The 26,725-nt window shown below is 44.3% G+C and overlaps 1 protein-coding gene across 2 annotated transcripts in view; it reads right to left on the bottom strand.

The window, feature by feature from the left end:
* The window catches only part of fndc3ba (fibronectin type III domain containing 3Ba), a 348,395-nt gene that overhangs the window by 43,668 nt on the left and 278,002 nt on the right, over positions 1-26,725 (bottom strand). For both annotated transcript variants that reach the window (XM_048542804.2, XM_048542805.2), the window contains 2 exons: positions 12,123-12,403; positions 430-648 (listed from right to left, as the gene is read on the bottom strand). In XM_048542804.2, coding sequence (XP_048398761.1) covers positions 430-648; positions 12,123-12,403 — 500 coding nt within the window. The remainder of the gene's footprint in view (positions 1-429; positions 649-12,122; positions 12,404-26,725) is intronic.

Below are 26,725 nucleotides of genomic sequence, written 5' to 3'. Positions count from 1 at the left end.
CTATTTATTTCAGAATCCTCTCTCCATCCCCCTTTTCTGATGAAGGGTCTACGCCCAAAACGTCAAATTTTGTGCTCCTAAGATGCTGCTTGGCCTGCTATGTTCATCCAGCTCCACACTTTGTTATCTCTAACTCCAAATGTTGTGGATTCAGTCCAGTGTTTCTGTGACCGTCAGCTCATAGGTCCTCACAGTCTGGATTCAGAAACCTTCTACCCACGCACCCCCTTACACTCCATGCCAACTCATGTACCCTCTAGGTTAATTCAACGCCATCTCACCCAGCCATTGCACAGCACAATTTTAGACGAAGCAGTGAATTAATTGGCCAGATGATTTGGTGATTACTGCCGGTGAATGCGAGTCAGCTGTTAGCTCTGTGCTGTCAATTTATCCTTCTTTAGTCTTTGATACCCCAGTGGTACTTACTTTCCACTCCGTTCCTCCATTTGGAGGATGTAGACAGTTTCAATGTCAGTGGGCAGTACTTTGGTGACACTGCTGTCACCCCACTTCAGCTTGAGGCTCTGAGGGCCTGAGGCAGCACACTCCAGCTTCGGAGGGGCCGGTGGTAGAGGTCTTGTCTTAGCTTTCACTGCCTGGCTGAAAGGGCCAGCACCGATTCCATTCACCGCCCGAACCCGGATCCTATAAAGTGCAGAGAAGAAACAAAAACAAAATGAGGTGAACTACTCTGCACGAGAAGCAGCTTGGCTCAACACAGGAAGAACTGAAGTGAAAGCTGCTGGGGACTTGGGTCCAATTTAGGGGCCCTGATCTCAGGAAGGCCGACACAAGTTTCAGTGTGCAGAGAAGATTTACCTGATGCGGTATCAGGGATAAGGGATTGGGGGATGTTGCAAAAGCCATATTGGGAACATCACCGAATGGAAATTGCCCTCTAGCTCCTCACTCACCCTCCTGATTTGGAAATGTGCAACCATTCCTTCAGTATCATTGGTTAAAATCCTGAACTCCCTCCTGAGTGGCATTGTGGTGTCCTAGCATTTGGACTGTCGCAGCTCAGAAAGGCAGTTCACCAACTTCACCCTCTCTAGGGCAATTGGGGATGGGCAATAGATGCTGGCCTAACCAACAAGACTTACATCCTGAGAATGAAAAAGAAAGCCCACCTACACTCCCTGGTATAGGTGAAACACTCACATAAAAGCAATAAACTGTGGATGCAGGAGATCTCGATGAAAATAAACAAACTGCTAGAGAAACTCAGCAGGTCTGCCAGCTTCTGTGGAGGGAGAAACTTGCAACTTTTGCAGGTCTGTGAGGAAGAAATGAGGGAGAGGCACTGACTGGACAAAGTACAGACACACAGGCGATGGGCTGAATATCTGCTTTCTGTGTTGTGTGGTTTGATGATGAACGTTTCCTCTGGGGCCAGGAGACTTTGAACTCGCCTTTTGTAAACACAAGAGATTATTAGTCATTTATTTGTGATGTTTATTCAATCTTTACCTTTTTCACCCTGAGGCAACAGATGGTACAGTTTATTGGAAGCCGTGATTGACATGCACAGAATTGCAACTGTTGATTCTGATGGGTTTTTGAGCCATGCAGCTTTTGTAAACTAAACTACTCCCTTGATGTAGCTGCACTAAGTAAACTCTGCTTTCTCCCACCCCCACCAACTCAATGGTGAACAAGCTTCATTTCAATGCATGTGCTTTTTACTATTTACATCATGTCTGCTGCAACTCAGAGGGTAAGAGTCTTTCCTCTGAGTCTCCAGGCTGTGGATTCAAGTCTCATCCCAGGGCATTGTCACCATCGACAAGGGTGTTCGAGATATTGAACCCAGGCCCCACTTGTCACCCACCCACCACCCTGCCCCATTTAGATGGATGGCAAAGATCTCTGGACAATGTTTTGCAGAAGAATGGCAGAAGTGTCCTGGCCAATATTTATCACTCAATCAATATCAAAGAGAGAGATGATTTGGTCATTATTGCATTACTGTTTTGTGGAATCTTTCTGTGCACAAATTGACTGCTACGTTACCTATATATTCATGGTTGTAAAGTGCTTTGGTGACATTGGATGGTCATGAATGATGCCGCATAAATGCAGATTTTGCTCTTCTTAACTTATCGAGGCAATGGGTAAAAGGGAGAAGACTCACTCGTGAGAAGCTGCTGGGATCCTGATTAAATCTGTGTATAATCACTCCCCTGGCTTGTTCGCTCCTGATGTATTTAGTTGGGTCCCAGCTGTCTGGCCCTCAGTGAAGGGTCCCTGAACCAGCAGTCATGAGCCAGAGCAAAGGGTCACACCTTCCCTTCCCCTGACCCAAACTAAAATAACACCTTCCCTCCTCTTGTCCATAGACACTCATGCTGGCTGCAGATGGGTACACTGGCAGAACGTTTGGTTTTGCTCAGTATCCATGATGCCAGTTAAAACAAAACGCTGCCTCTGTATCTCACTAATGTCTGTGGGAGCTTGATGTGTACAAGTGGTTGCCACATTTCTTCCAGTTCATCAGTGGTTACATTTTTAATTCTCTATAAATTGCGTTGGGTTGTGCAGAGGTCTTTGGGTTCGGTATAGAGCCACAAGGCTGGGGCTCTTGTGGTGCAGTAGTAGTGTCCCTAGCTCAAAGCCAGAAGGTTTAGGTTCAAACCTTACCTGCTCCAAGGCATGTAATAATATCTCTGAACAGGTTGGCTAGAAAGTATCTAGAACCACTCAGCTATCTTCATTCTTTTGCGTAATGGGTTGAGAATGGAGCAAGTTATTGTGAATCCAACCCCTCATTGTTAATTAGAGACCTGATGTAGAATGTGATGACATTCAACAAGGTACAAAGCATAATTAGGAGACTAATAGGATGTTGGTCTTTATCTCAAGGAGATTGGAACAAAAAGATGGCAGGTGTGGTGTTTAAAATGCAGAAAGTTGTGTTTGCTGTATGTTTTGAGTATCTGGGTTTATTATTGGACACTTCACTTAAGGTAAGACATTTCAGTCTTGGAATGGTCCGTGCAGTGATAGCAGAATGATACTCGGACAAAAATGGCCCGATTATTGGGACAGGCTTGTATTTTCTTGGGGACAGAGGAAGTAATCTATTCCAGGTGTTCAAGGTCATTTTTTAAAAAAATGGCTACGGATATCAAGGGATTTTGTTTTATTCATTCATAAAATGTGTGCATCATTACCAGGACCAGCACTTGTTTCCCATTCCTAGTTGCCTGTGAGTGGCTTACAATTTCGGAAGGCATTCTAAGAGACAACCACATTGCTATGCAGTTGCACTTAGGTCAGAGCGAACAACACCGGCAGATTTCTTTCCCTAACGGTCATTATTGAACTATTTGGGTTTTTAAAGGTCATCAACAATGTTACATGGCCACCACTAGACTTGCTTTTAACTCTAGATCTTTTAAAAACTCAAACTTCACAATCTGCCATAGTGGGATTTGAACCCTTTTCCCCACAGTATTATCTAGAGTCAAGAGGATTTAATTAAAGAATGTCGCTGGCATTTACTGGCCATCTCTAATGAACCTTGAGAGGTTGGTGAGAAATTGAGAGGCTTTCTTGGCTTTTTCAAAGAGCAGTTAAGAGTCTGGAGTCACAAGTAGACCAGTAAGCTTGGCTGATTTCCTTCCCTCAGCGTCAGGATAGTGGGTTTTTCTGAAGACTTGAAGGTTGTATGGTTACTATTGCTGAGGCAAACTACTTCTTTCCAAATATTTTTGATATTTTTCCATGAATTAAATTTAAATTCTTCAACCTGTCTTGATGGGATTTTGACTCCTGCCTGTGGATCTGAGATCTAGCTCATCTACCGTCTGTTACTGTACCCAATGGATTTGGGGAGCAGGTCAGCCATGACTCAGCTGACTGGCAGAACAGTCTTTGGTAAAATTTGCTGGAAAATGATCTGGAACAGCAAGCAGCTGTTGTTCCAGTGAAATCTGCTCATTCTTTAACAGAATGGGTTGTTCAGAAACTACATTTACTCATTTGATCTCAAGAAATCAAACTCCATAAGCCTCCAGCCCTCACTGTTATAATTTTCTACCAATGCACCGAGAAGCTCCTCCATCAAATTTTCTTTGAGATGACACAAGGGCAGATGGAGGACTCAATTTATCACTTTTATCAAGAAGAACTAACATTGTTGAGGTTTTTAGATTTATTCTCTCATCTTTAAAGGAGAAAGATCAGTGGTAGGAAGGTGAGAAAAAAATGAAACTAAAACTTTTCCTCATTCTTCCCCTTACCTAAGTTCAACTCCAGTTGTATTTTTTTTCCCTTATTCATTCACAGGCTGATGGTGTCACTGGCTTAGCAGCATTTATTACCCGTCCCTAATTCCCTGAAGGGCAGGTAAGAGTCAACCACATTGCTGTGGGTCTGGAGTCACATGTAGGCCAGACCAGGTAAGGATGGCAGTTTCCTTCCCTAAAGGATGTTAATGTACCAGATGGGTTTTTCCCGACAATCAACAATGGATTCACAGTCATCATTAGATTCTTAATTCCAGATATTTACTGAATTCAAATTCCACCATCTACTGTGGTGTGGGATATGAACTCCAGTTCCCTGAATATTATCTGGGTCTTTGGATTAAACAGTCCAACAATAATACCACTAGGTCAATACCTTCCCCGTTTTGCTGGATTCCTCCTAATGTCTTGTCTTTGTTGCCACTAAATCTGCTTCCATTATGATCACAGCATGAGAATAACACAATGCAAAATAGAAATTGATTATCCTACCATACGCTTCCAGTAATTTTGAAATAAGCTAAAACTGCAGAGTGAGCAGCATTCCTGCTGTCACTGAGAAGTTCTTGACAATTTGAATACACAATCCAGGCTTACCCTCCCAGTGCAGTACTGAGGGAGTGCTGCACTGCAGGAGTTGTGCACCTCATAAGCACTGTTAAACCAGAACCTTGCCTAACTTTGCAGAAGTGAATATAGAGGATCAAGGGGAAGTTTCCTTGCTGCTGGTATGGGTCAAGATTTACCCCTCATTCAATTTCACTGAAACAGACAATCTAGTTACTGACCACATTGTTTGGAGGCTCGCAGTGCACAACTTGGCCACCACATTTCCTACATTATAAATGGGAATCCACTTCAAAAAATAGTTCATTGCCCCCAACGAACTTGATATCCTCTGAGGTCACGAAAGGCATTGCAGGAGTACAGGATTTTGTTTTCTGTTTCTAGGAAGTGAGTCTTCCCATTGGTAACAGGGCTGAGTCATCTTTCTCAGGCCTGCCCACAGAGAGGAAGAGAAGGAAGGAAGCGTCACAGTTAGCCACACTGATCTAGATGACCCAGATTGTTCAATTCAGTCAATGGCTCCTGGCTGCTGCAATCTATATTTTGAGAAATGCAACCAGACGAAGGTTCACTGTTCCTGATCTAAAATACTGGCTGGCAGGCTAACAGGCACACTACAACAGGAACTGACTCAGAAGTACAGCTCCACTTTACCACTCATCGATTCCGAGTAGGCAGGAAATCATTCATTTTTCTTTCTTTTAAGGTCCACCTGTCTGTTTTTGCAAGTTCATTCTGTGCTCTCCTGACATGTGAGCCTCTAAGCACATCTCCAACTTTATTCATTCCACCACTGGCAGCTGGATCTTCACCTGCCTAGATCCCAAGTTCTGGAATTCCCTACATAAACACCCACTCTGCCCCCTCAGACTGGTGACAATGTGCAATTCACTAGTACAAGAGTGGTTAAGTTGAATAGCTTTGAGGCATATAAGGTGAAGCTGTACAAACAAGTGAGGAAGAAAGAATCGAGGGATAGAGTGAGACAAAGAGGTTGAGGGAGGTGACTCATATGCAGAATAACATCAGTATGGAGCAGTTGGGCTGATTGGTCTCTCACTGTCCTGCACACTCAATGGGAAGATACTCCTTAGAACCTACCTTTTGACTGAATTAGTGGTCACCTGTACTGAAAGGTCCTGATGTGGCCACATGCCACCTGAATTACCATTTTGTTATCAGCTGTTATAAACACTGTGAATGTCAGAAATCTGCAACAAAAACAAAGAGCTGGAGAAACGCAGTGGGTCTGGCAGCATCTGAGGAGAGAGACACAGACTCAACATTTCAAATCCGATATGGCTCTTCTCTGGAGTGCGACTTTAAATTTTCAGCATCCCCACGGAAGGTGGGAACATCAGAACAGATGCTACAATGATAGATAAATGGTGAGAATGGAATCCCTGCAGGGAGCACGGTGTGAGGCACAGTGACTGTTGTACAGTCGATGGATTTGTAATGGACATTGTGAGCAGCCTAATTCCCAGAAATGAAAGTAGAGAAGTCAAGGAAGGGAAAGGAAGAGTCAAAGATGGACCAGGTGAAGGTGAGAAAAAGATGGCAGTGGAACCAAAGTTAGTGAACTTTTTCAAATCTGGACAAGAGGAAGAAGTCCTCAAAATCTTCTGAAGGAGAGTCACTCTGGACTCGAAACCTTAACTGCATTTCTCTTTCTACAGTCTTACTGCATTTCTTCACATTTTGATTTTTAAAATTTTAAGGAAGGTTGTTGTTTTTAACATCTCAAATGTCAATTAGAAGATGTACTTTTCCGAGCATCAGCTCCCATCTAAATCTTTGGTTTCATCTTTGATGTCCATCCTGCTCACCTCTCGCTGACATATCAGTGGCAGTTACCGAGCAGGAATCAGGAACCGAATGAGAGTGAGGGAAGGGGAAAAAATCTCAAAAGTCTGGTTGACGCTTATAGCACCTCATAATCCAGGAGACAGAACCTGTTGAAAGATCCATATATCTGCTCATTTCAGCTGGTAGCAATGTTGTGTAAATTTTGTATTAATTCACTTTAACCCTGCTACTTGGCTTTTAATTTGTCATTGCCATCAAATATTATCATAAAATTGCTCAAAAGCATGTTTTTCCTGATTTTCTTTTGATCTTCTAATCAACCTGTTCAGAGATGTTATCGCCCATCTGTGGAGCAGGTGGGACTTGAACCCAGGCCTCCTGATCCAGAGGCAGGGGCACTGCCTTCGCCTTTTTTTAAGTATTATTGATGAAGATCTTCAAACTTAGATCTTTACATGTTTGCTGTTTGTATTGGAAAATGTCCTTTTTAAATGTAGCACGCACACAGTAATGAGATGAAATTGCACCAGTATCTGTAAGCTCCAATAATTAGGCAATTAGTAATTATGGATTGTAATTGATCTGGCCAGCCAGTTAGATCCCAATTTTATGTGAAAAGGGTGATTCTTTGTTAGCATTCTAAAGGACGGGCTAGAATTGACAACGTAATTCGTGTGCTGAGTTACATAGAGACTGAGCTTATTGAGTATACATACTTTCATGGCTGATACTGCATTAGTAAATGTGCATTTATTTTATTTTGGTTTCATACAAATTAAATCATCTTGAAGGCTGCTGTTAAGATTAAAGAGTTGATTTATTTATTTTCTATTTTACTTCTCTGCATAAGTAACACCATGCTGGTGATGCCAACACTTGCTACAACATCCTTGAACAAACGTCAGATTTGAAGTCCAGGTCACCAGATGACTAGTGACTTACAAGCTTCATATCAGCAGGTGGTTAAGGGTCAACTATGTTGCTCTCGGTCTGGAATCACATGGGGACAACACTGGACACAAATGGCAGATTTCCTTCATTGAAATACATTAATGAACTATGTTGGATTTTATATTAATCCATGATTGATTCACAATCACGATTGGTAACCAAGTCAAGCTCTCAATTCTTTTCTATTCACAGAATTTAAATTCCAGCAGCTCTTGTGGTGGAATTTGAACCCTTATCTCTAGATAGAGAATAACATAATCATGCACCTAATTTTTCCTGGTTAATGAGAAGGGTGTGTATCTGTCATTATTGACCTTATTCTTCCATTATAGAATGATAAACTCTGAAACCGCGTAAGAGCCTGCCAGCTTCCTCTTGATAACATGGGCCATCTGGCCTTTATAAATAAAATCCAAACAAGTTTTAAAAGCTGTGATAATGGGAACTACAGATGCTGGAGAATCCAAGATAACAAAGTGTGAAGCTGGATGAACACAGCAGGCCCAGCAGCATCTCAGGAGCACAAAAGCTGACGTTTCGGGCCTAGAGCCTTCATCAGAGAGGGGGATGGGGAGAGGGTTCTGGAATAAATAGGAAGAGAGGGGGAGGCGGACCGAAGATGGAGAGAAAGGAAGATAGGTGGAGAGGAGAGTATAGGCGGGGAAGTAGGGAGGGGATAGGTCAGTCCAGGGAAGACAGACAGGTCAAGGAGGTGGGATGAGGTTAGTAGGTAGGAAATGGAGGTGCGGCTTGAGGTGGGAGGAAGGGATAGGACAGAGGAAGAACAGGTTAGGGAGGCGGGGACGAACTGAGCTGGTTTTGGGATGCAGTGGGGGAAGGGGAGATTTTGAAACTTGTGAAGTCCACATTGATACCATTGGGCTGCAGGGTTCCCAAGCTTCAAAATCTCCCCTCCCCCCACTGCATCCCAAAACCAGCCCAGCCTGTCCCCGCCTCCCTAACCTGTTCTTCCTCTCACCCATCCCTTCCTCCCACCCCAAGCCGCACCTCCATTTCCTACCTACCACCTCATCCCACCTCCTTGACCTGTCCGTCTTCCCTGGACTGACATATCGCCTCCCTACCTCCCCACCTATACTCTCCTCTCCACCCATCTTCTTTTCTCTCTATCTTCGGTCCGCCTCCCCCTCTCTCCCTATTTATTCCAGAACCCTCTCCCCATCCCCCTCTCTGATGATGGGTCCAGGCCTGAAACGTCAGCTTTTGTGCTCCTGTTTTAAAAGCTTCCTTGGAATCTACTTTCTCATGTAGAGCATTCCAAAATTTAACCATCCTCTGTGAAAAATCACTTCTTCTCATTTTACCTCTCATTCCTTTGCCAACTAAATTAAAATCTACATGCTCCAGGACTCACCCACTTTATCGACCAAAACAATAAAGGTGTTTCAGCTCACTGGCCCTTCAACAGAACCATGAAATGTTATGAGGGGAAATGCTAACTGTTTCTCTTTCTCAGGAATGCTGGACTTGCTGAGATTTTGCCAGCACTCCACATTCCTATTTCAGGTTTCCCGCATCTGCAGTACTTCATTTACGGAGTTTTGCATACTTTCTTTCAGTTTCACAGCACCCTGTATCTGTAAAGCTTTTTGAGTTTTAAGTAGATATCCGGATAATCCTTTTTGATCTCTGACTCATTGTCACCAGCCCCTCTCAATGCATGGACTGGAAAAAAAACATACAAAGTTGGGATATAGCCAAAATCTTTCTATGAATGTAGTTGACTTTTTTTATTTATAATGACTACAATTCTGATAATTACCAATTAGGATAACTTTTCTTGTATGTGTTTAATGGTAGAGGGATGAATTACTTGAGGAAATTTCTGAAACTTTATCTTGCTTCTCGATTACATTCATCATGTTAAAAACATTTGGAGCAACTGGCATCATTTCCTTTCAGCCATAAGCCATTCAGCCCCTTGAGGCTGCTTTGCCACTCTGGATCCTGACCAATCATCTAGCTCAGTGTCAATTTCCCACCCCATCCCCAAATCCTCTGACACCATTTGTAACTAGAAATTTGCTGGCCTTTGTGGCGAGATAATTAAACTTTCCCAGTTCTTTGGGATAGGAAATTCCAAAGATTCACCATTCGCTGAGTAAAGAAATTCCTCCTCATCTCATCCTTCAATGGGCAGCCCATTTATTTTGAGACTGTGTCCATTTGGTTCCATGCCCTTCCCCTCCATCCCACCCCACCCCAGCCAAAGCAAACATCCAAACTGCATTTATCCTGTCACTCCCTGTAAGAATTTTGTAAGTTTTTATGAGATCACGTCTCATCCTTCTAGATGTCGAAGAATACATGACCTTCCTCCTCAATCCCACCTCATAAGACAGCCCCACCGTCTTGGGCTTAGTCATACAGCATAGAAACAGGGCCTTCAGCTCATCCAGTCTATACCAACCAACAAACAGCAAACCACATGCAGAGGTAATTGCCCTAGTGGTGTCATTGCTGGGCTGTTAAGCCAGAGAACCAGATGATGTTGAAGGAGGAGGAGAGGGGACCTAATTGAGGTATACAAGATAATGAGAGGCATAGATAGAGTCGATAGCCAGAGACTATTTCCCAGGGCAGAAATGGCTCGCACGAGGGGTCATAGTTTTAAGCTGGTTGGTGGAAAGTATAGAGGGGATGTCAGAGGCAGGTTCTTTACGCAGAGAGTTGTGAGAGCATGGAATGCGTTGCCAGCAGCAGTTGTGGAAGCAAGGTCATTGGGGTCATTTAAGAGACTGCTGGACATGCATATGGTCACAGAAATTTGAGGGTGCATCCATGAGGATCAATGGTCGGCACAACATTGTGGGCTGAAGGGCCTGTTCTGTGCTGTACTGTTCTATGTTCTATGTTCTATGTTCTGGGGACCTGGATTCGAATCCTGCCATGGCAGATGGTGGAATTTGAATTCAATAAATACCTGTCAATATGAGTCTAATGATGACCATGAATTCATTGTCGATTGTTGGAAAAACCCATCTGGTTCACTAATGCCCTTTAGGGAAGGAAACTGCCATCCTTACCTGGTCTGGCCTACATGTGACTCCAGACCCACACCATTGTGGTTGACTCTTCACTGCCCTCTGGGCAATTAGAGATGGACAATAAATGCTGCCTAGCCAATGATACCCTCATTGCGTGAATGACTAAAGGGAAAAACAACCCACGAATCCCACTTACCCTCGCTTGTTCAATAGTCTACTATGCCCTGACATTTTAACTGCTCATTCAGAAACTTCCTAAATGTTGCTGGAGTATATTCCTCCACGACCCTCCTAAGCAGCTCTCTGAGTGAAAAATATATTTTCTCAGATGTCCTCTAAACCACTTCTTCTTCACCTTAGACGTATGCCCGCTGGTCTTACGCATGTGTGCCATGGAGAATAGATTCTCACCCAGTTCATGCTTCCCACAACTTTGTCTCGCTCAATCAGACCGCAACCACTGATAGGGTCAAGGGCATCAAATACATGGAAATATCACCAGATGCACGTCCCTCTCCAAGTCACACGCCATTGTGACTTGGAAAAAAATGGTTGTTCCTTCATCATCGCTGGATCAAAATTGTGGCGCTCTCTAACAACACTGTGGGGATACCTACAGACCAAGAACTGAAGCAATTCAAGGAGGCACAGGCGGCATGGTGGCCTCTGTGGTTAGCACTGCTGCCTCACAGCTCCAGGGACCCTGGTTTAATTCCACCTTTGGCCGACTGTCTGTGTGGAGTTTGCACGCTTTCCCTGTGTTTGTGTGGATTTGCTCCAGTTTTCTCCCACAGTCCAAAGATTTGCAGGTTAGGTGGCTTGGCCATGCTAAATTGCCTGTAGTGTTCAAGGATGTGTAGGTTAGGCAGATGGGTCTGATGGGGTGCTGTGAGGGTCAGTGTGGACTAATTAGGCCAAAGGGTCTATTTCCACACTTTCGGGATTCTATGAGAAAGCTCACCACCATTTTCTACCTTCTGGTGATGTGGATATGAGCAATAAATGCTGGCCCAGCCATCATCCCTTGTAGCCTGTGAACAAAAGTAAGAAACCTTTTTTTTGCCGCTAGTTCCAGCAAACCTAATTATTAAACCTCGATATTCCCATCGAAATCATGAATGTACATATAAGTGTCTGACTGAAGAATAAACACAGAAGATCAAAGCAGGAGTAGGCCATTCAGTCATTCAATCAACATGATCATGGCTGATCATTAACTTTTCCCTTGTTCCTGCTTCCTCTTCCCCACCGTTTGATCCCTTTTTGCCCTAAAAAACTATACCTAACTCCGATTGTGATTGTTGCAGTCTACTCAGCCCCTGGTACCCTTACAGACAAGTCTCATGCTTTTCCCTAAATCTGAGGAACGTTCTCACTTCATAGCCCAGGGTTAGCAATTGAACCCTTCCCCACTGCCACCCCAGAAGATCTCTACTCAACGCAAGTCTCTGACTCAACCCTCACTTTGGGGCTGCTCTATTAGTTGCTTTAAGTTGGTGGCTGTTGGTCCACACCATGGTGAAGAGAGGATTACCTGTAGGAGGTGCCGGGCAGGAGATCGCGTATGACATAGGCCGTGACGTTGTCTACAGTCAGCTGGCACTCTCCCAAGTCGATGCTGTAGGAGAGGATCTCGGAGCCATTACTGCATGGCTCGGTCCACTTGACGGCAAGGCAGCTGGAAGACGAAGTCAGGCAATGGTCCAGGTGCTGGTCCTCCAGGACGTAGAGGGTGGAAATAGCATCAGGGACTGAGGCTGGGGTAGTGTGGGTGATCACGTTGCTGTAAGGCCCACAGCCTGCCTGGTTAGTGGCCTTGAGAAGAAAGGGAAAGAGAACAGGCTGTCAAGAGAAGGCTAAAAATCTGGCCTACATCAAGACGAGGAAACCCAAAAATCCCTCCTCCTCCTAAAGACCCCAGCACCAGATGCTAGGAAGGACCCCACATGGTGGCAAACTTTCAATGAGTTGGTCCACCTGACTGCCTGTTCCAAGGTCACAATGAGGGCATGTTAGGCCAGGGGTTGGTTTTGTGGTAATATCCCTGGACTGGTTGTCTAGTGATCCTAGGAAATGTCCTGGGGATAGAGGTTTGAAACGACCGTGGCTGATGGTGAAATCTGAATTCAATTCAAATAAATTCTGGAAATGACAGCTTGTCTAATGATGATCATGTAATTGTTGTTGATTATCACAAAAATCCGTCTGCCTCTCTGATATCCTCTAGGGATGGAAATCTGCCATCTCTACTTGCTCTGGTGTATGCATGACTCCAGATCCATAGAAGTATGGTTAATTCTCAACTGCCCCAGGAACTGGCCTGAACAGCCAATAAATTCAGTGGAAATTAGTGATAGGCAACAAAAGATGCCTTGCCAATGATGCCTACATCTTACACAAAAATTAAAAGTTGAGCCCATCTTGCAATCCAAGCCAAACACTCAGTGGCACAATTATAGTATTTTATAGCATAGGAGCGCAGTGTGTATGAGCCCAGCTCTTTCGAAGGACCGGTCAATAGTCGTTTGTTCCCTTGATCTTTCCCCATTGCAACTTTCCAAAAGGGAATTGAAGGAGAAAGATGTGCAGGGCAATGAGGTCACTATGGAGGCTCCACCTTCTCAACCTCGCCCGTCTCTCGAGGTCTGATGACCTTCTGTTTGAACTCACTCCCTGTTGTCTCTCTATTGAGAGAGCAGCTGGTGGTCCTTTGGCACTCTGGCAACTATCACTTTACCATCATTACTCAATTATTGCCTGATAACTCCAGATCACAGCTCCTTGCTGATTTCTTAGCAAACTATCCTAAAAATTAATTAGGTTCAAACTCACCAGCCAAAGCAATCAGGGGTTTTAGGGAAACTGGATACAATGCCAAAGATTTTCTTTGATTTTATTTGAGGAGTTGAATGTCATACTCTGATGTTAGTGACCATGAGTATCAGGCAAATGCACAAAAACTCTCAATTTAGTTGTTTCAAAACATCTTTGATAATTGGCAGAGACACTGAAAGGCTGATAGCCTTGAGCACGATGACAGTCACAAATTGTCCAAGCAAAACAGGTGCAAGTTAAGTAGGAGCCGGCTGGTGACATCAAATTTGTACTGTAATTTCTGAATATTGCAGGAGCTTGCAATTCTGTTGGATCTTTGATCACCTCAAACTGCTTCACAACCAGTAAAGAGGTAGCAGGAACTGCAGATGCTGTTGACTCTGAGATAACAAGGTACAGAGCTGGATGAAAAATGCTGCACAAATGTCATCCCCCATTCCCAATTCCTTCACCTCCACCGCATCTGCTCCCAATATGAGGCATTCCATTCCCGTACATCTCAGATGTCCTCGTTTTTCAAGGACCACAACTTCCACCCGCTCAGTGGTTGAGAATGCCCTCAACTGCATTTTCTGCAACTTATCCCTCACACCCCGTCCCCACAAGAACAACCAAAACAGAATCCCTCCTGTCCTCAAGTACCACCCCACCAATCTCCAGATCCAACACATCATCTTCTGACACTTCCGCCATCTACAATCTGACCCCACCACCAGAGACATTTTTCCCTCCCCACCTTTGTCTGCTTCTGGAGGGACCACTCTCTCTGGGACTCCCTTGTCCACTCCACACTCCCCTCCTGCCCCACCACATCTGGCACATTTCCCTGCAACCGCAGGAAGTGCTACACCTGCCCCTACACTTCCCCCCTCACGTCCATCCCAGGCCCCAAGAAGACTTTCCACATCAAGCAGATGTTCACCTGCACATCTGCTAATGTGGTATTCTGCCTCCACTGTTCCTGTTGTGGCCTCCTCTACATCGGAGGAACCAAGCAGAGGCTTGGGGACCGCTTTGCAGAATCCCCACGCTCGGTTCGCACTAAACAACTGCGCCTCCCAGTCGCGAACTATTTTAACTCCCCCTCCCATTCCTCAGACGACATATCCATCCTGGTCCTCCTGCAGTGCCTCAACGATGCCACCCGAAGGTTGCAGGAACCAGCAACTCATATTCTGCTTGGGAACCCTGCAGCCCAATGGTATCAATGTGGATTTCACGAGCTTCAAAATCTCCCCTCCCCCATCGCATCGCAAAACCAGCCCAGATCGTCGCTACCTCCCTAACCTGTCCTTCCTCCCACCTATCCCCTCCTCCCACACCAAGTCCCACCTCCATTTCTTACCTACTAACCTCATCCCACCCCCTTGACCTCTCTGGACTGACCTATCCCCTCCCTACCTCCCCACTTCCACTCACCTCTACTGGCTCCATCCCTGCCTCTTTAACCTGTCTGTTTCCTCACCACCCATCTTCTCCTCTATCCATCTTCTATCTGCCTCCCACTCTCTGACTATTTATTTCAGAACCCCCTTCCTCTGCCCCATTTCTGAAGAAGGGTCTAGGCTGGAAACGTCAGTCTTCCTGCTCCTACGATGCTGCTTGGCCTGCTGTGTTCACCTAACTCTGCACCTTGTTGTCTCACAATCAGTAAAATTCTTTTTGTAAGTGAAGACACTGTTGCAATGTAGGAAACACAGCAGCCAATGGGCACACTGCAAGCTCCCACAAACAATGCGCTAATGGCATCTGTTTTAAGTGACAATGATTGAGGGGTATATATTACAGTCACAGAGTCATAGACATATGCAACACAGAAGACAAGCGCTTTGGCCCAACTCGTTCATGCTGACCAGGTTTCCTAAACTGAACAAATCTGATTTGCCTGCATTTGGCTCATGTCCCTCTAAACCCTTCCTATCCTTGTACCAGTCCAAATATCTTTTACATGTTATAATTGTACCCATTTCTACCACTTCCCCTGGCAGCTCATTCCATATATGCACAATCATTATCACTTAAAACAGTGTGAAAAAGGTTGTTCCCCTGGTCTCTTTCAAATCTTACCCCTCTCACCTTAAACCAATGCACTCTAGTTTTGGACTCTGCTACCCTGGGGAACAGACATTGACTATTCACCTTATCTGTGGCACTTGCAAATTTATAAACAGTTTTAAGGTGACTCCCTCAGCCTCCTATGCTCCAGGGAAAGAAGTCCCAGTCTATCCTTATAACTCAAACCTTCCAGTCTGGGCAACTTCCTTGTAAATCTTTATTACACTCTTTCCAGTTTAATAACATCCTTCCTATTGCAGGGAGACTAGAATTTACTCCGTACTCCAAATGTGGCCTCATCAATGTCCTGTATCATGATCGATGAAGTCATGCTTGGCCAACATCACCCTGTCTAGCCTGCCTTGGATGTAGAGGAGAAATCCCTTGCCTTCTTTCAAGATAATGGTATAGTAACAACCTCACAGGGAAGAAGATCCCTTTGTTGAACATTTTATTCACATGGTGCCTCTTTCAACTGTGTAACACTTTCACCATAATGCACAAGATGTGTCACCCTCAGTTATGATTTCAAGTATCTGGAAAAAGGCGATCTGGGAATGCTGCACATGCAACGAGTGAACATCGGCAATTCAAATGGCTGGAAACAAAGAAGGATGAGAGGATTTTTCAGAGGACCAATGAGAAAATCAAAGCATCAAAAAAGCACATGGGTAAAATTGTGATCATGGGCTTTTTTTTATCCAGGCATTTGCCTCATTGTGCTCTCAGGTAGAGGCCTATGAATTGTAAAGGACTGCAGATACTTTCTATGGACATTTTTAGGTATAAAAATGAATTAAAATAGCGAGAAACATAAAAATGCATTGTAAAATTGTTAAAAAGCAAAGATTAGCAAAAACAAAGATGGGTCCTTGACAGACAGGGAAATTTAAAGTAGGAAATTCAGAAACGACAGAGAAGCTACATAAGGATTTTCTGTTTGTCTTCACAGAGGGAGATAAGAAGCCTGCATGAAATTATTTAAGATCCAAGGGTTTAGTGAGAGTGCGGAAGTAAAAGGTATTAGTCTTTAGATTTAACAAAAGAATTGGAGAAGTTAACGGGGCTGAAAATTGACAAAGTCCCTTGTTCCCGGAGATCTTCACCCGAAAGCTTTGAAAGAAATGGCTGCAGAGATAATGGATGCATTAATGATCAACTCTCGAGATTCAATTAACTCAGCAATGATTTGAAAGTTGCAAATGTGCTCCCTCTATGTAAGAATGGAGCGAACACAGGTAAGTGCAGTCTAGCGAACTGATTGTTGAATAATGTGAGCTGTTTCAGCCAACTTATTGAAGGAGGATATAAATGCAATGGACAGGGTGCAGAGGAGATTTACTAGATTGATACCTGGAATAATTAGGTTCTCTTTATGAGGATAGGTTAGCCAGGCTGGGCTTGCTTGCACTGGAGTTTAGCAGAGGGAGGGGTGATTTGACTGAATGGTTTTGACCAAATGAACGTGAAATGATGCTGCCTTTGTGGATGAGTCCAGAACTAAAGGTGCGACAACTCACTTGGAAAAGTGCACTGATTTTCAAAGCCCTATTGCTCTTGGGTCACCACAGGGATTATTAATTCATACAAAGTAAATTAAAACACAAAGTCGCCACTTTACCTGTCTGGTTGTAATCAAGTTAAAAGAAAACAGTGACAAGGTTCCAGCACTAATGAGAACTACTGTTTGTGGAAAATAAACCATTCTAATCACAAATTAGCTAATAATGATCAAAATATTGCTATACCAGTTACAACCCTTAACCCCCTTTTAGCCACTGACACATACATACAGACAGACGCAAAAAACAAATAAAATTATGTTATGGGTGGAGGGACAAAGATTGATAAAGCACCAATGCAGCGGGTTTGCTGAGAAGTTCCATTTGTTTCTGCTCAGTTCTTTGATCTAATTTCTCCAGATTTTTTCACTCCTTCACAGGAGGTAAAGTGTGATTTGTACACTAATTCCAAACTGTGATGGGTACACTAATTATACAGTGTGACTGGTACACTAATAACACAGTGTGACTGGTACACTAATTACGCACTGTGACGGGTACACTAACTACACAGTGCGATGTGTACACTAATTACGCAGTGTGACTGGTACACTAACAACACAGTGCAATGTGTACACTAATTACGCACTGTGACGGGTACACTAACTACACAGTGCGATGTGTACACTAATGGCACAGTCTGATGGGTACACTAATTACGCAGTGTGACGGGCACACTAATTACACAGTGCGATGTGTACACTAATTGCACAGTCTGACGGGTACACTAATTACACAGTGCGATGTGTACACTAATTACACAGTGTGACTGGTACACTAATTACACAGTCTGACGGGTACACTAATTACACAGTGCAATGTGTACACTAATTACACAGTGCGATGTGTACACTAATTACACAGTGTGACGGGTACACTAATTACACAGTGCGACGTGTACACTAATTACACAGTGTGACAGATACACTAATTACACAGTGCGATGTGTACACTAATTACACAGTGCCATGGGTACACTAATTACACAGTGTGACGGGTACACTAATTGCACAGTGCGATGTGTACACTAATTACACAGTGCCATCGGTACACTAATTACACAGTTTGACGGGTACACTAATTACACAGTGTGACGAATAGACTAACTCCAAAGTGTGGCTGGTACACAAATTACAAACTCTGAAGGGCACACTAATTACAAAGTCACTTCTTTCCTGCTTAATAGCACCAATTGCAGCGACTGTTCGGTTCGCAATAAACAACTGCACCTCCCAGTCGCGAACCATTTCAACTCCCCCTCCCATTCTTTAGACGACATGTCCATCATGGGCCTCCTGCAGTGCCACAACAATGCCACCCGAAGGTTGCAGGAACAGCAACTCATATTCCGCTTGGGAACCCTGCAGCCCAATGGTATCAATGTGGACTTCACCAGCTTCAAAATCTCCCCTCGCCCCACCGCTTCCCAAAACCAGCCCAGCTCGTCTCCGCCTCCCTAACCTGTTCCTCCTCTCACCTATCCACTTCTCCCACCTCAAGCCACACCCCCATTTCCCACCTACTAACCTCATCCTGCACCCTTGACCTGTCCGTCCTCCCCGGACTGACCTATCCCCTCCCTACCTCCCCACCTACACTCACCTCTACAAGCTCCATCCCCGCCTCTTTAACTTGTCTGTCCCCTCTCCACCTATCTTCTCCTCTATCCATCCTCAGTCTGCCTCCCCCTCTCTCCCTATTTATTTCAGAAACCTCTCCCCCCACCCTTTACTGATGAAGGGTCTAAGCCCGAAACGTCAGCTTTTGTGCTTCTAAGATGCTGCTTGGCCTGCTGTGTTCTTCCAGCTCCACACTTTGTATTCTTGGATTCTCCAGCATCTGCAGTTCCAATGATCTCTTTGGATGGTTACAATTGCACAGATCAGTTAGTGACATCTTGTGGCTGATTTCACTCTGCACACACAATCCAGTGCCTTTCTGTCTTATCTCACTTCCCTAACTATTTGTAAAGCAGCAGGAAACTGATTCCCCAAAGCCTTTTTACAATCTGCAAGGCTCGAGTCAAGACTGTGATGGAATACTGTTCATTTTCCTGGATGAATGTAGCACTGGCTCTCAACAGGCTTGGTGCTACACGGGACAAAGCAGTCAGGTTGTTTGGTACGTGATCCACAAATGTTCATTCCCTTCCCCACTGACCCTCAGTAGCAGCAGTTTGTATGGTACACAAGACGCACTGCAGAAGTTCACCATAGATTGTACTTTCCAAACCCACAACCACTTCTGTCTAAAAAGTCAAGGACTGCAGATACTTTGGAAAACCAAGCTCCCCTCCAAACCATTCAATAACCTGACTTGGAAATACACAACTGTTCTTTCAGTGTCAAATAAAACAAAGAACTGCGGATGCTGGAAACTGGAAAAAAAACAGAAATTGTAGAATCCGTGGACAGAAAACAGAGTTAGTGTTTCAAATCCAGTGACCCTCCTTCAGAACAGAGTTTCTCCAGCAAATTCTGCTTAATTTTCTTCAGTGTTGCTGTCTCCAATCCTGGATTCCCATCCCCAATGGCACTGTAGGGTCGACTACAACATGTGGGCTATAGCAGTTCAAGAAAACAGCTCACCATCACCTTCTCAAGGGCAGTTAGGGATGTGCAATAAATGATAACCCAGCCAGCAACACCTTTATGTCATGAATGAATTTTTTAAAATGTGAGAACGCTCTAGCCACCTGTTTTCAACAGTGCAGCAATTCCTACCTCAGTCCTTGGTTTTCAATAAAGTCCATTCTCGCCCCCAGTCAATGATACAAGTAAAAAGATACAGTCTAATCAGGTGGCACTGTTGTAAAATCAGGGATCACCCTTTCAATGACAAAAGTGAGGAAGACTTTCTCCCCCCCACCTCAGAGGATTGTACAAAGGACTATGTAACCATGTGCCTGAGAAGGCAAGGGAGTTGTGGTGACTGAATACTTTTAAGGGGGAGGTGGATGGAATGTTGTTCAGCAGGAACGCGAGGGTTATTGGGGTTCAGTGGAATGTTGAAGTCAAAACACAAACAGTTCAGAAATGAGCTTATTAAACAGAGGAGCAGGCTCGATGGGCTGAATGGTCAATAGCTGCTAGTATTTTGTAGGTTGGTATGGTTTGTATGTTAGTAGTGAGGTAAATACTATAGTCTGTTATAAAGTTTGTGATTGTGGGATGTTTAGAAAAGAATTGTTCGATTGGACAGTGTCAACATATATTTATGAAGGGAATATCACAACTCACAAACCTGTCAGAATTTTTCCCGGATGTTACAGCAGAGTTGATAAGGGAATATCAATGGATGTGGCATATTAGGATTTTCAGAAGTCTTTATGATAAAGTCCCACACAGGAGGTTATTCAAGAAAATTAACCTGCAGAGGATAATATAACAGGGCTGTTATATTATCACAAATTGGTCACCAGGTGGGAAGCAGTGGGTCGAAATAAATGGGATATTCTCCAATTGGTAAGCTGTGTCTGTTGGGGTATTTTAAAGATCAGTGCGTTAGAATGTGGAAATTGTAATTATCCCAAGTTTGCAGACGATACAAAACTTGGTGGCAATGTAAGTTATGCATGCAAAGAGACTTGAAGGGGATTTAGTCAGAGTGAGTGATCAAAGCAATCTGCGTACTTTTAGTTATAAAAAAGGATGAAAATTGGGCTAACAATTTTAGGATGATCACCTAATTTTACTGCAAACTAATTTAGTTAATGATGCAACCAAATAGATTCTGCTTGTATCTGGCACTGACAGCGACATACACTCAGAATTCTGTGAGCACTGCCCAGATTTATCATCCACTGAAAATCTATTGTGTGATCAACAATAATTATTTTCCCGCCGTGTGCGGACTGCAAGATCATGCGTTGCACCAGTACTGACGTCAAGAGAATGAAGTGGAGACTGAAGCTTTAATGAGAGTTGGAGGACACAATGGCTGCTCACCGATGGTGTTAATTACGGCCGAAGTGAAACAGAAGCTGCGATTGTTGTTGACTCCTCTAAACTGCTGCTTTGAACCGTCTGTCATTCATGGAATCACAGAGTAGTTCCAGCACCTGAGGCCTTCTGGCTCACTATGCCCATACTGCACTCTGAAGGAGTAATTTTTGTGCACCTTTCGCCTGCCTTCTTCCTTTTTGGACAGTAATCCAATTTTGCTCTTGAAACTTTTGACTGAACCTGTCTCCTTGACACACTCCGGATCCTAACGACTTGCTACATGAAAAATTCATCTTTCTGGTGCTGCTTTTGCTAGTGACCACTGATCCAAATCCACGGATTCTTGATCTTTCCACCAATGGGAACAGTTTGCCCTTGCCCACTCTGTGCAGGCCCTTTGAGATTTGAAGGCCTCGAAGAAATCTCCCCTTTGTCTTCTCTGGTCTAAAGGAAACAGCCCCCACTTCCCCAGTCAACTGCATAACTGCAACAATGCTCTTGTCAAACATTGCATTCTTCACCTTTATCATTTGAAGACAAAGATGAAGTGGAAGGTTTTCAGAAATGATTTCGCATATCTGCAGTACCTTTCGCTGCTATACACATTGGCACTGCAATTTACAGCCAATAATCTGTAGTCACTGCTATAACGTATGATAAGGTAGCGCTCACTGACGCCAACAGCTGCAGGTAACTATGCGTGCGTGCTCATTTGACAATGTACGGTTCCAAACACTGGGTGCCACTATACTGTACCCCACTGGACTGTACGCAAGACTTTAAATGGAGCTTCACGGGAGAGGCTGCAAAAGAAGGCGCAAACCTTGCAGTGAGAGGGAAAGAGGCTTCAGAAGTGGGGGGGGGGCACAGAAACAAGAGGTGTGCAGGAGCCAGGAAGCCCACGTCAAGACTGATTCATGATATGTGTGCACATCAATTAAAACAGTCCAACATAACTGTTAAGACCTGAAAGGCCAATATGTGTCCCTCAATCAACAACATTGAAACAGATGACCAAGTTGTTCATCTCATTGCTGTTAATTGGAGCTTGCTGTGCACTAGCTGCCTGATGTGTTTAATAAGATACCACAAGAAAACATTCTTGATTGGATACTGGGTATTTTGGTCTGCCTGAGTTGGTGGCAGGTGCTAATGAAATGCAAGTTGTTTTTTTCTCTCTCTCTGCACGCATGTTCTGGGCTTAATTGGATTCCCCGAATCTCCAGCCACTAGCTCTCCTGCCGAATGCTGTAACCCGTCCAAACACTTCAATAGTTTGTCCCGAAGTAATTACTTATGGGAGGAGACATTAATGTGGTTCCACGGGAGAAAATGGCCCATGTCTTAAACTCATTTCTTTAAGTGTAATGCAGATGTGATTGCTACTGTTTTACTGCCTCTAGCTCACAGACAGTTTAATGTATTTTCTCTCATAATCAGACATCAAACTGATTGCAGCCATGAACTCAGGATGACTTCTTATATCGACTTGGCCAAGTCACCAGCGGCAGTGTTAACCCTCAGCCGCTCGAGAGTGAGGACAACAGGAATCTGACCAGCCCTGTGAGAATTTTCTATGTTTCAACCAGATGCATCTCAGCTGAAGTGAACACAGGCCCAGTCAAACCCAAAGATGTGCACGTTGGGTGCACTGGCTATGCTAACTTGACCATCGTGCCTAGTGGGCAAGCTAGGCGGGTTAGCTATGGGAAATGCAGGGTTATACGGACAGGAGAGGGGGTGTGGGTCTGTGTGGGATGCTCTTGGACAGTCGGTGTGGACTCAATGAACCAAATGTTGTGGTTTGGTGGCTCGCCGAGCTGCTTCATTGTTCCGCAGTTTCATTACCGTATTGGGTAACATCATCAGTGCAGCCTGCGTTGAAGCGCTGTTGGGTTTTCCTGCCTCTTATTTAAACTCTGGGGTTCATTGAGCTGGATTACCTCACTCTGGTTTTCCTTCGCAATGGAGTGTTTATGGGCTCTAGCTCTATGTGTTTATTGGTGCGTCTCTGAGTGGACAACCAGACCTCTAGGAAGTCCTAGGTATCGGCGTAATAAAGCTCCCCTGCACTCCCTCTACAGTAAATATACCCTTCTTTAGCAAGGGAGGACAAATCTACAGGCAATGCTGGAGGTATTGTCTCACCTAGGCCTTGTATAACTGCCCTGGTGGCACATCACAGGACTTATGTTAAAGGCATTATAAGAATACCGGTTTGTGTTGAGAAGTCAAATGGGTGATTTATAACAGAAAAAGGACTTTCTGCTCTTTCCTGTGTGTTAACTAGAAAGTCCTACAGTGAAAGCTCCAGAGTTTAACAACATGAGTCATCAGCTCCTCACTTGAAGTTTCTAAAAGCATCATTTCTACTAATATGATATAAGAATTACAGGTGAATATGAGAGTGAGATAATGTGAGAGAATAATTACAACAACTGTCAGCAGGACTTGCTCATTACTGTTTTGAGTAATGTCAGGAGCACTGATTCAGCCCTGAGGGATTGTAATGTTCATGCACCTGAACAAAATAAGACTCTAATTCTCACTATTAATTTAAATGACCATCCAAATTCCCAGTGCTAGGTTTATAACTAACTTCTTTGTAACTTTCTTCCAAATTTGACGTCTCATTCTTCATTTGTTCCAGCAGTACCTGGTTCTCCTCAGCTCGCCCTCTGATTTCAGCATTGTCTCCCAACGGAGCGCACTCTGGCTGTAGGTTGGAGTCCTGCTCCCAAGACTGGAGGGTCTCTGGGCTGTCCGTCCGAGTGCAGAGCCGGTGGAGTGCTGCACTGCTGGAGGCATTTTCTCTTGGAAACCGAAGAACCCCTGTGCAGGTGTAAGAAGGATCCCTTGGTACCACTTTAAGGACAATTGTGGGAGCTGTCCCAGTCTCTCAGCCGATACGGCTGGAAAATCTAAACAGTTCGGTCATTGGCACATTGCTGCTTGTGGGATAGTGCCGCGTGCACTGTTGGGGTTTCAAATCCCGTTTCCTTCACTAAAACAGCGGTTATGCTACAAATGGTCTAACCTGGAACATCCCGAATTTGTGAAAGGCACTGTATGATGCAAACTGTCTGGTTTCTCTGGAGCAAGACTCATTGAAAATTTGCTTCCATTCATGTGCAGTTCCAGTCTCCAGGGATGCTTAACTCAAAAACACAACTTACATTTGTGAACTATGTTGCTGAGTGGCTGTAGGCTGTTTGACCACAGGGGCATCATAAGCAGAGACAAATATCCAGGGCACAGGTCTCATGGGAGAAAGTAGCATGCATCCCCCGGAGCACAGAAGATTAAGAGGTGACCTTATTCAGGTGTTCAAAATTATGAACAGGCAGAGGAGGAAATTCTGTTTCCACCGGTAGGTACGTCAGTAACAAGGGGGGTCACAATTTCAAGGTTGTCAGCAAGATGGCTAGAAGTGAAATGAGGAGAAACTCCTTTATTTGGAATGTGCTCCCTGTTGGATGTGGATTCCAAGGAGGTTTCAAAAGAGAGCAGAATATACGTTTGAAAGCAATACATTTAGAGGGCTATGGAGGTACGGCTGGAGAATGGAACTGATGGGTGGCTCTTGCTGGAGTCAGTAAAGACACAATGGGTCGAATGGCCTCTTCCTTTCCTATGAAAATTCTACGATTTTAAAACAACTTACATGAATAAAACACCTTTTTATGGCTCAGCAAGGGAGAGAAGAGGGGAAATGGGTAGAAGGTGATTCCAACAATAGCTTTAAACTGGAATTAGATTTCTTTTTATTCATTCAGGGAATACGAGCATCCATAGTCAGCCCAGTATTTACACTCCAGACCTGGTTGCCCTTGAGCTGGCTTCTTGCATTGCTAGAGTCATTGTGGTGTCGGGCTCACATTGCAGTTAGGGAGGGAATTCCTGGATTTTGACCCAGTGACTCTAAAGGAACAGCAGTATGTTTCCAAGTCAGGATGTTGCGAAGCTTGGAGGGGGGCTTGGAGGTGGTAGTCTCTTGTATCTGCTGCCCTTGTCCTTCCAGATGGCAGTGGTTACGGGTTTAGAAAGGACTGTCTGAGGAGCCTTGTTGACTTTCTGCAGTGCATCTCGTAGATATTATATACTGCTGGTAGCGAAGGTCAATGGTGGGGAGAGTGAATGTTGACGGTGGGGTGTCAATCAAGTGGACAGCTTTATCTCTGGGGAAGAGAAGGGGAGTGAAATTAATCTAATGGTTCTTTGAAAGAGATAGGAAGGGCATGATGGCTGAATGGCTATTGTATCATAAACAATAAAGTAAATGGACAAATATGTGGTGGATTGACTTCAGCACAGTGAGGTATAGGGTCAGTCACTTCAGGTAAGAGAAAGACAGATTTTATTAATGGTGAGAAATAAGGATATGGAGGAGGGAAGAGATGTGGCAGATCGACTAGAATCTCAGAAGCTGGTACACAGATACAAACAACAAGCCAAAAAGGTTAACGGAATGTTTTATCTTCTGAGGTCTGGAATAGAAATGGCTGGAAGTGATGTTACAGGCTAAGGAAATTTCTGATTAACCCTGTCACAAGTAACTGAGTTCAGTTCTGGTCACTACATTTCAGGAAGGCGATGGAAGCTTTGGAGAGGCAGTTGAGGAGATTCACCAGGATGTTATTGGAGCTTCGATGGTTATATTCCAATGTTGGGCAGCACTGATGAGACTTGCACTCCTTTTGAGGACAAAAGATTGAAAAGTGGTGATGACGGGACCACGGAGAGACAAAGAAACAAAATCCAGTGTGAAGAAATGCAAAACAAGTGGGGCACAATCCAAAAATAACAGCGAGGACACGGAGGGTGGGACGAGGAAGCAGAGGGCAGTGGAAATCCAGAATTAACTCTCTTGAAACACTATGGATGAGATAGCTGGAGTGTATAAGATGGAGACAACCAGATTTTTATTCGCCAAGGAGGGATGAGAGTTTAATCGACTGTCCCTCAATTCGAGGATGGTGTCTACTCAGGGTTTGTGCCAGGGGTCCTCATGTGACCAAATGGGCAGAATTCCTGGCCTGAGGATCTCTCGACACATGACAGCAAGGTGTCCCATGAGGTCATGGGATCGTTGTTCACAACTTCCTTTCCTTGTTTTTTTATAATTTGTTCACAGGATGCGGGGACTGCTGGCTAGGCCAACATTCATTTCCCACCCCTCAGGTGGAGTCACATATAAGCCAGACCAGGGAAGGATGGTCTGGTCTTACTCTCCTGATGAGTATCAGTTGTCACTCTGCCTCCTCATTCTCAACTCTCAAACAGTCAGTGCTCCAGGGAGAACAGAGAAAGTGCTACAAAGACACTCTGTCGCACTCCTTGAAGGCCAAGAGCTTTGATTAATGATTGGGAAGCGCAGCTACCATTCGTTCAAAACGGCCAAAACATGTCTGACAAGCTATCATCATGTTTGTGAGGTGAAGGGTATGGGACAAAGATGGTCAGACAGTGCTGAGGAGCACATCATGTACAGAACACACTTGAGAGGGAGAATGGCCTCCTCTTCCACCTGCATTTTTATTTAGAAAACTGGAAGTATGAAAGAGCAAAGAGTTGAACCGAACTGAATGCAAGCTGCAGCAAGGTGAGTTTAGTGGATGGGCAGCTGTGTGCACCCAGGCACCCTACAATCTAAAGCTCTTCTGCCAAATCGCTACAATTGCTTTCAGAATGAAATTATATTACCGTCACATCCGGAGCATGAAAAGGAAACTTAATTAATG

Source organism: Stegostoma tigrinum, chromosome 14 (genome assembly GCF_030684315.1).
Source record: "Stegostoma tigrinum isolate sSteTig4 chromosome 14, sSteTig4.hap1, whole genome shotgun sequence".
In the NCBI taxonomy this organism is placed as follows: Eukaryota; Metazoa; Chordata; class Chondrichthyes; order Orectolobiformes; family Stegostomatidae; genus Stegostoma; species Stegostoma tigrinum.
The sequence above is the reverse complement of the archived record's forward strand: the minus strand, read 5'-3'. Positions and strand labels throughout refer to the sequence as shown.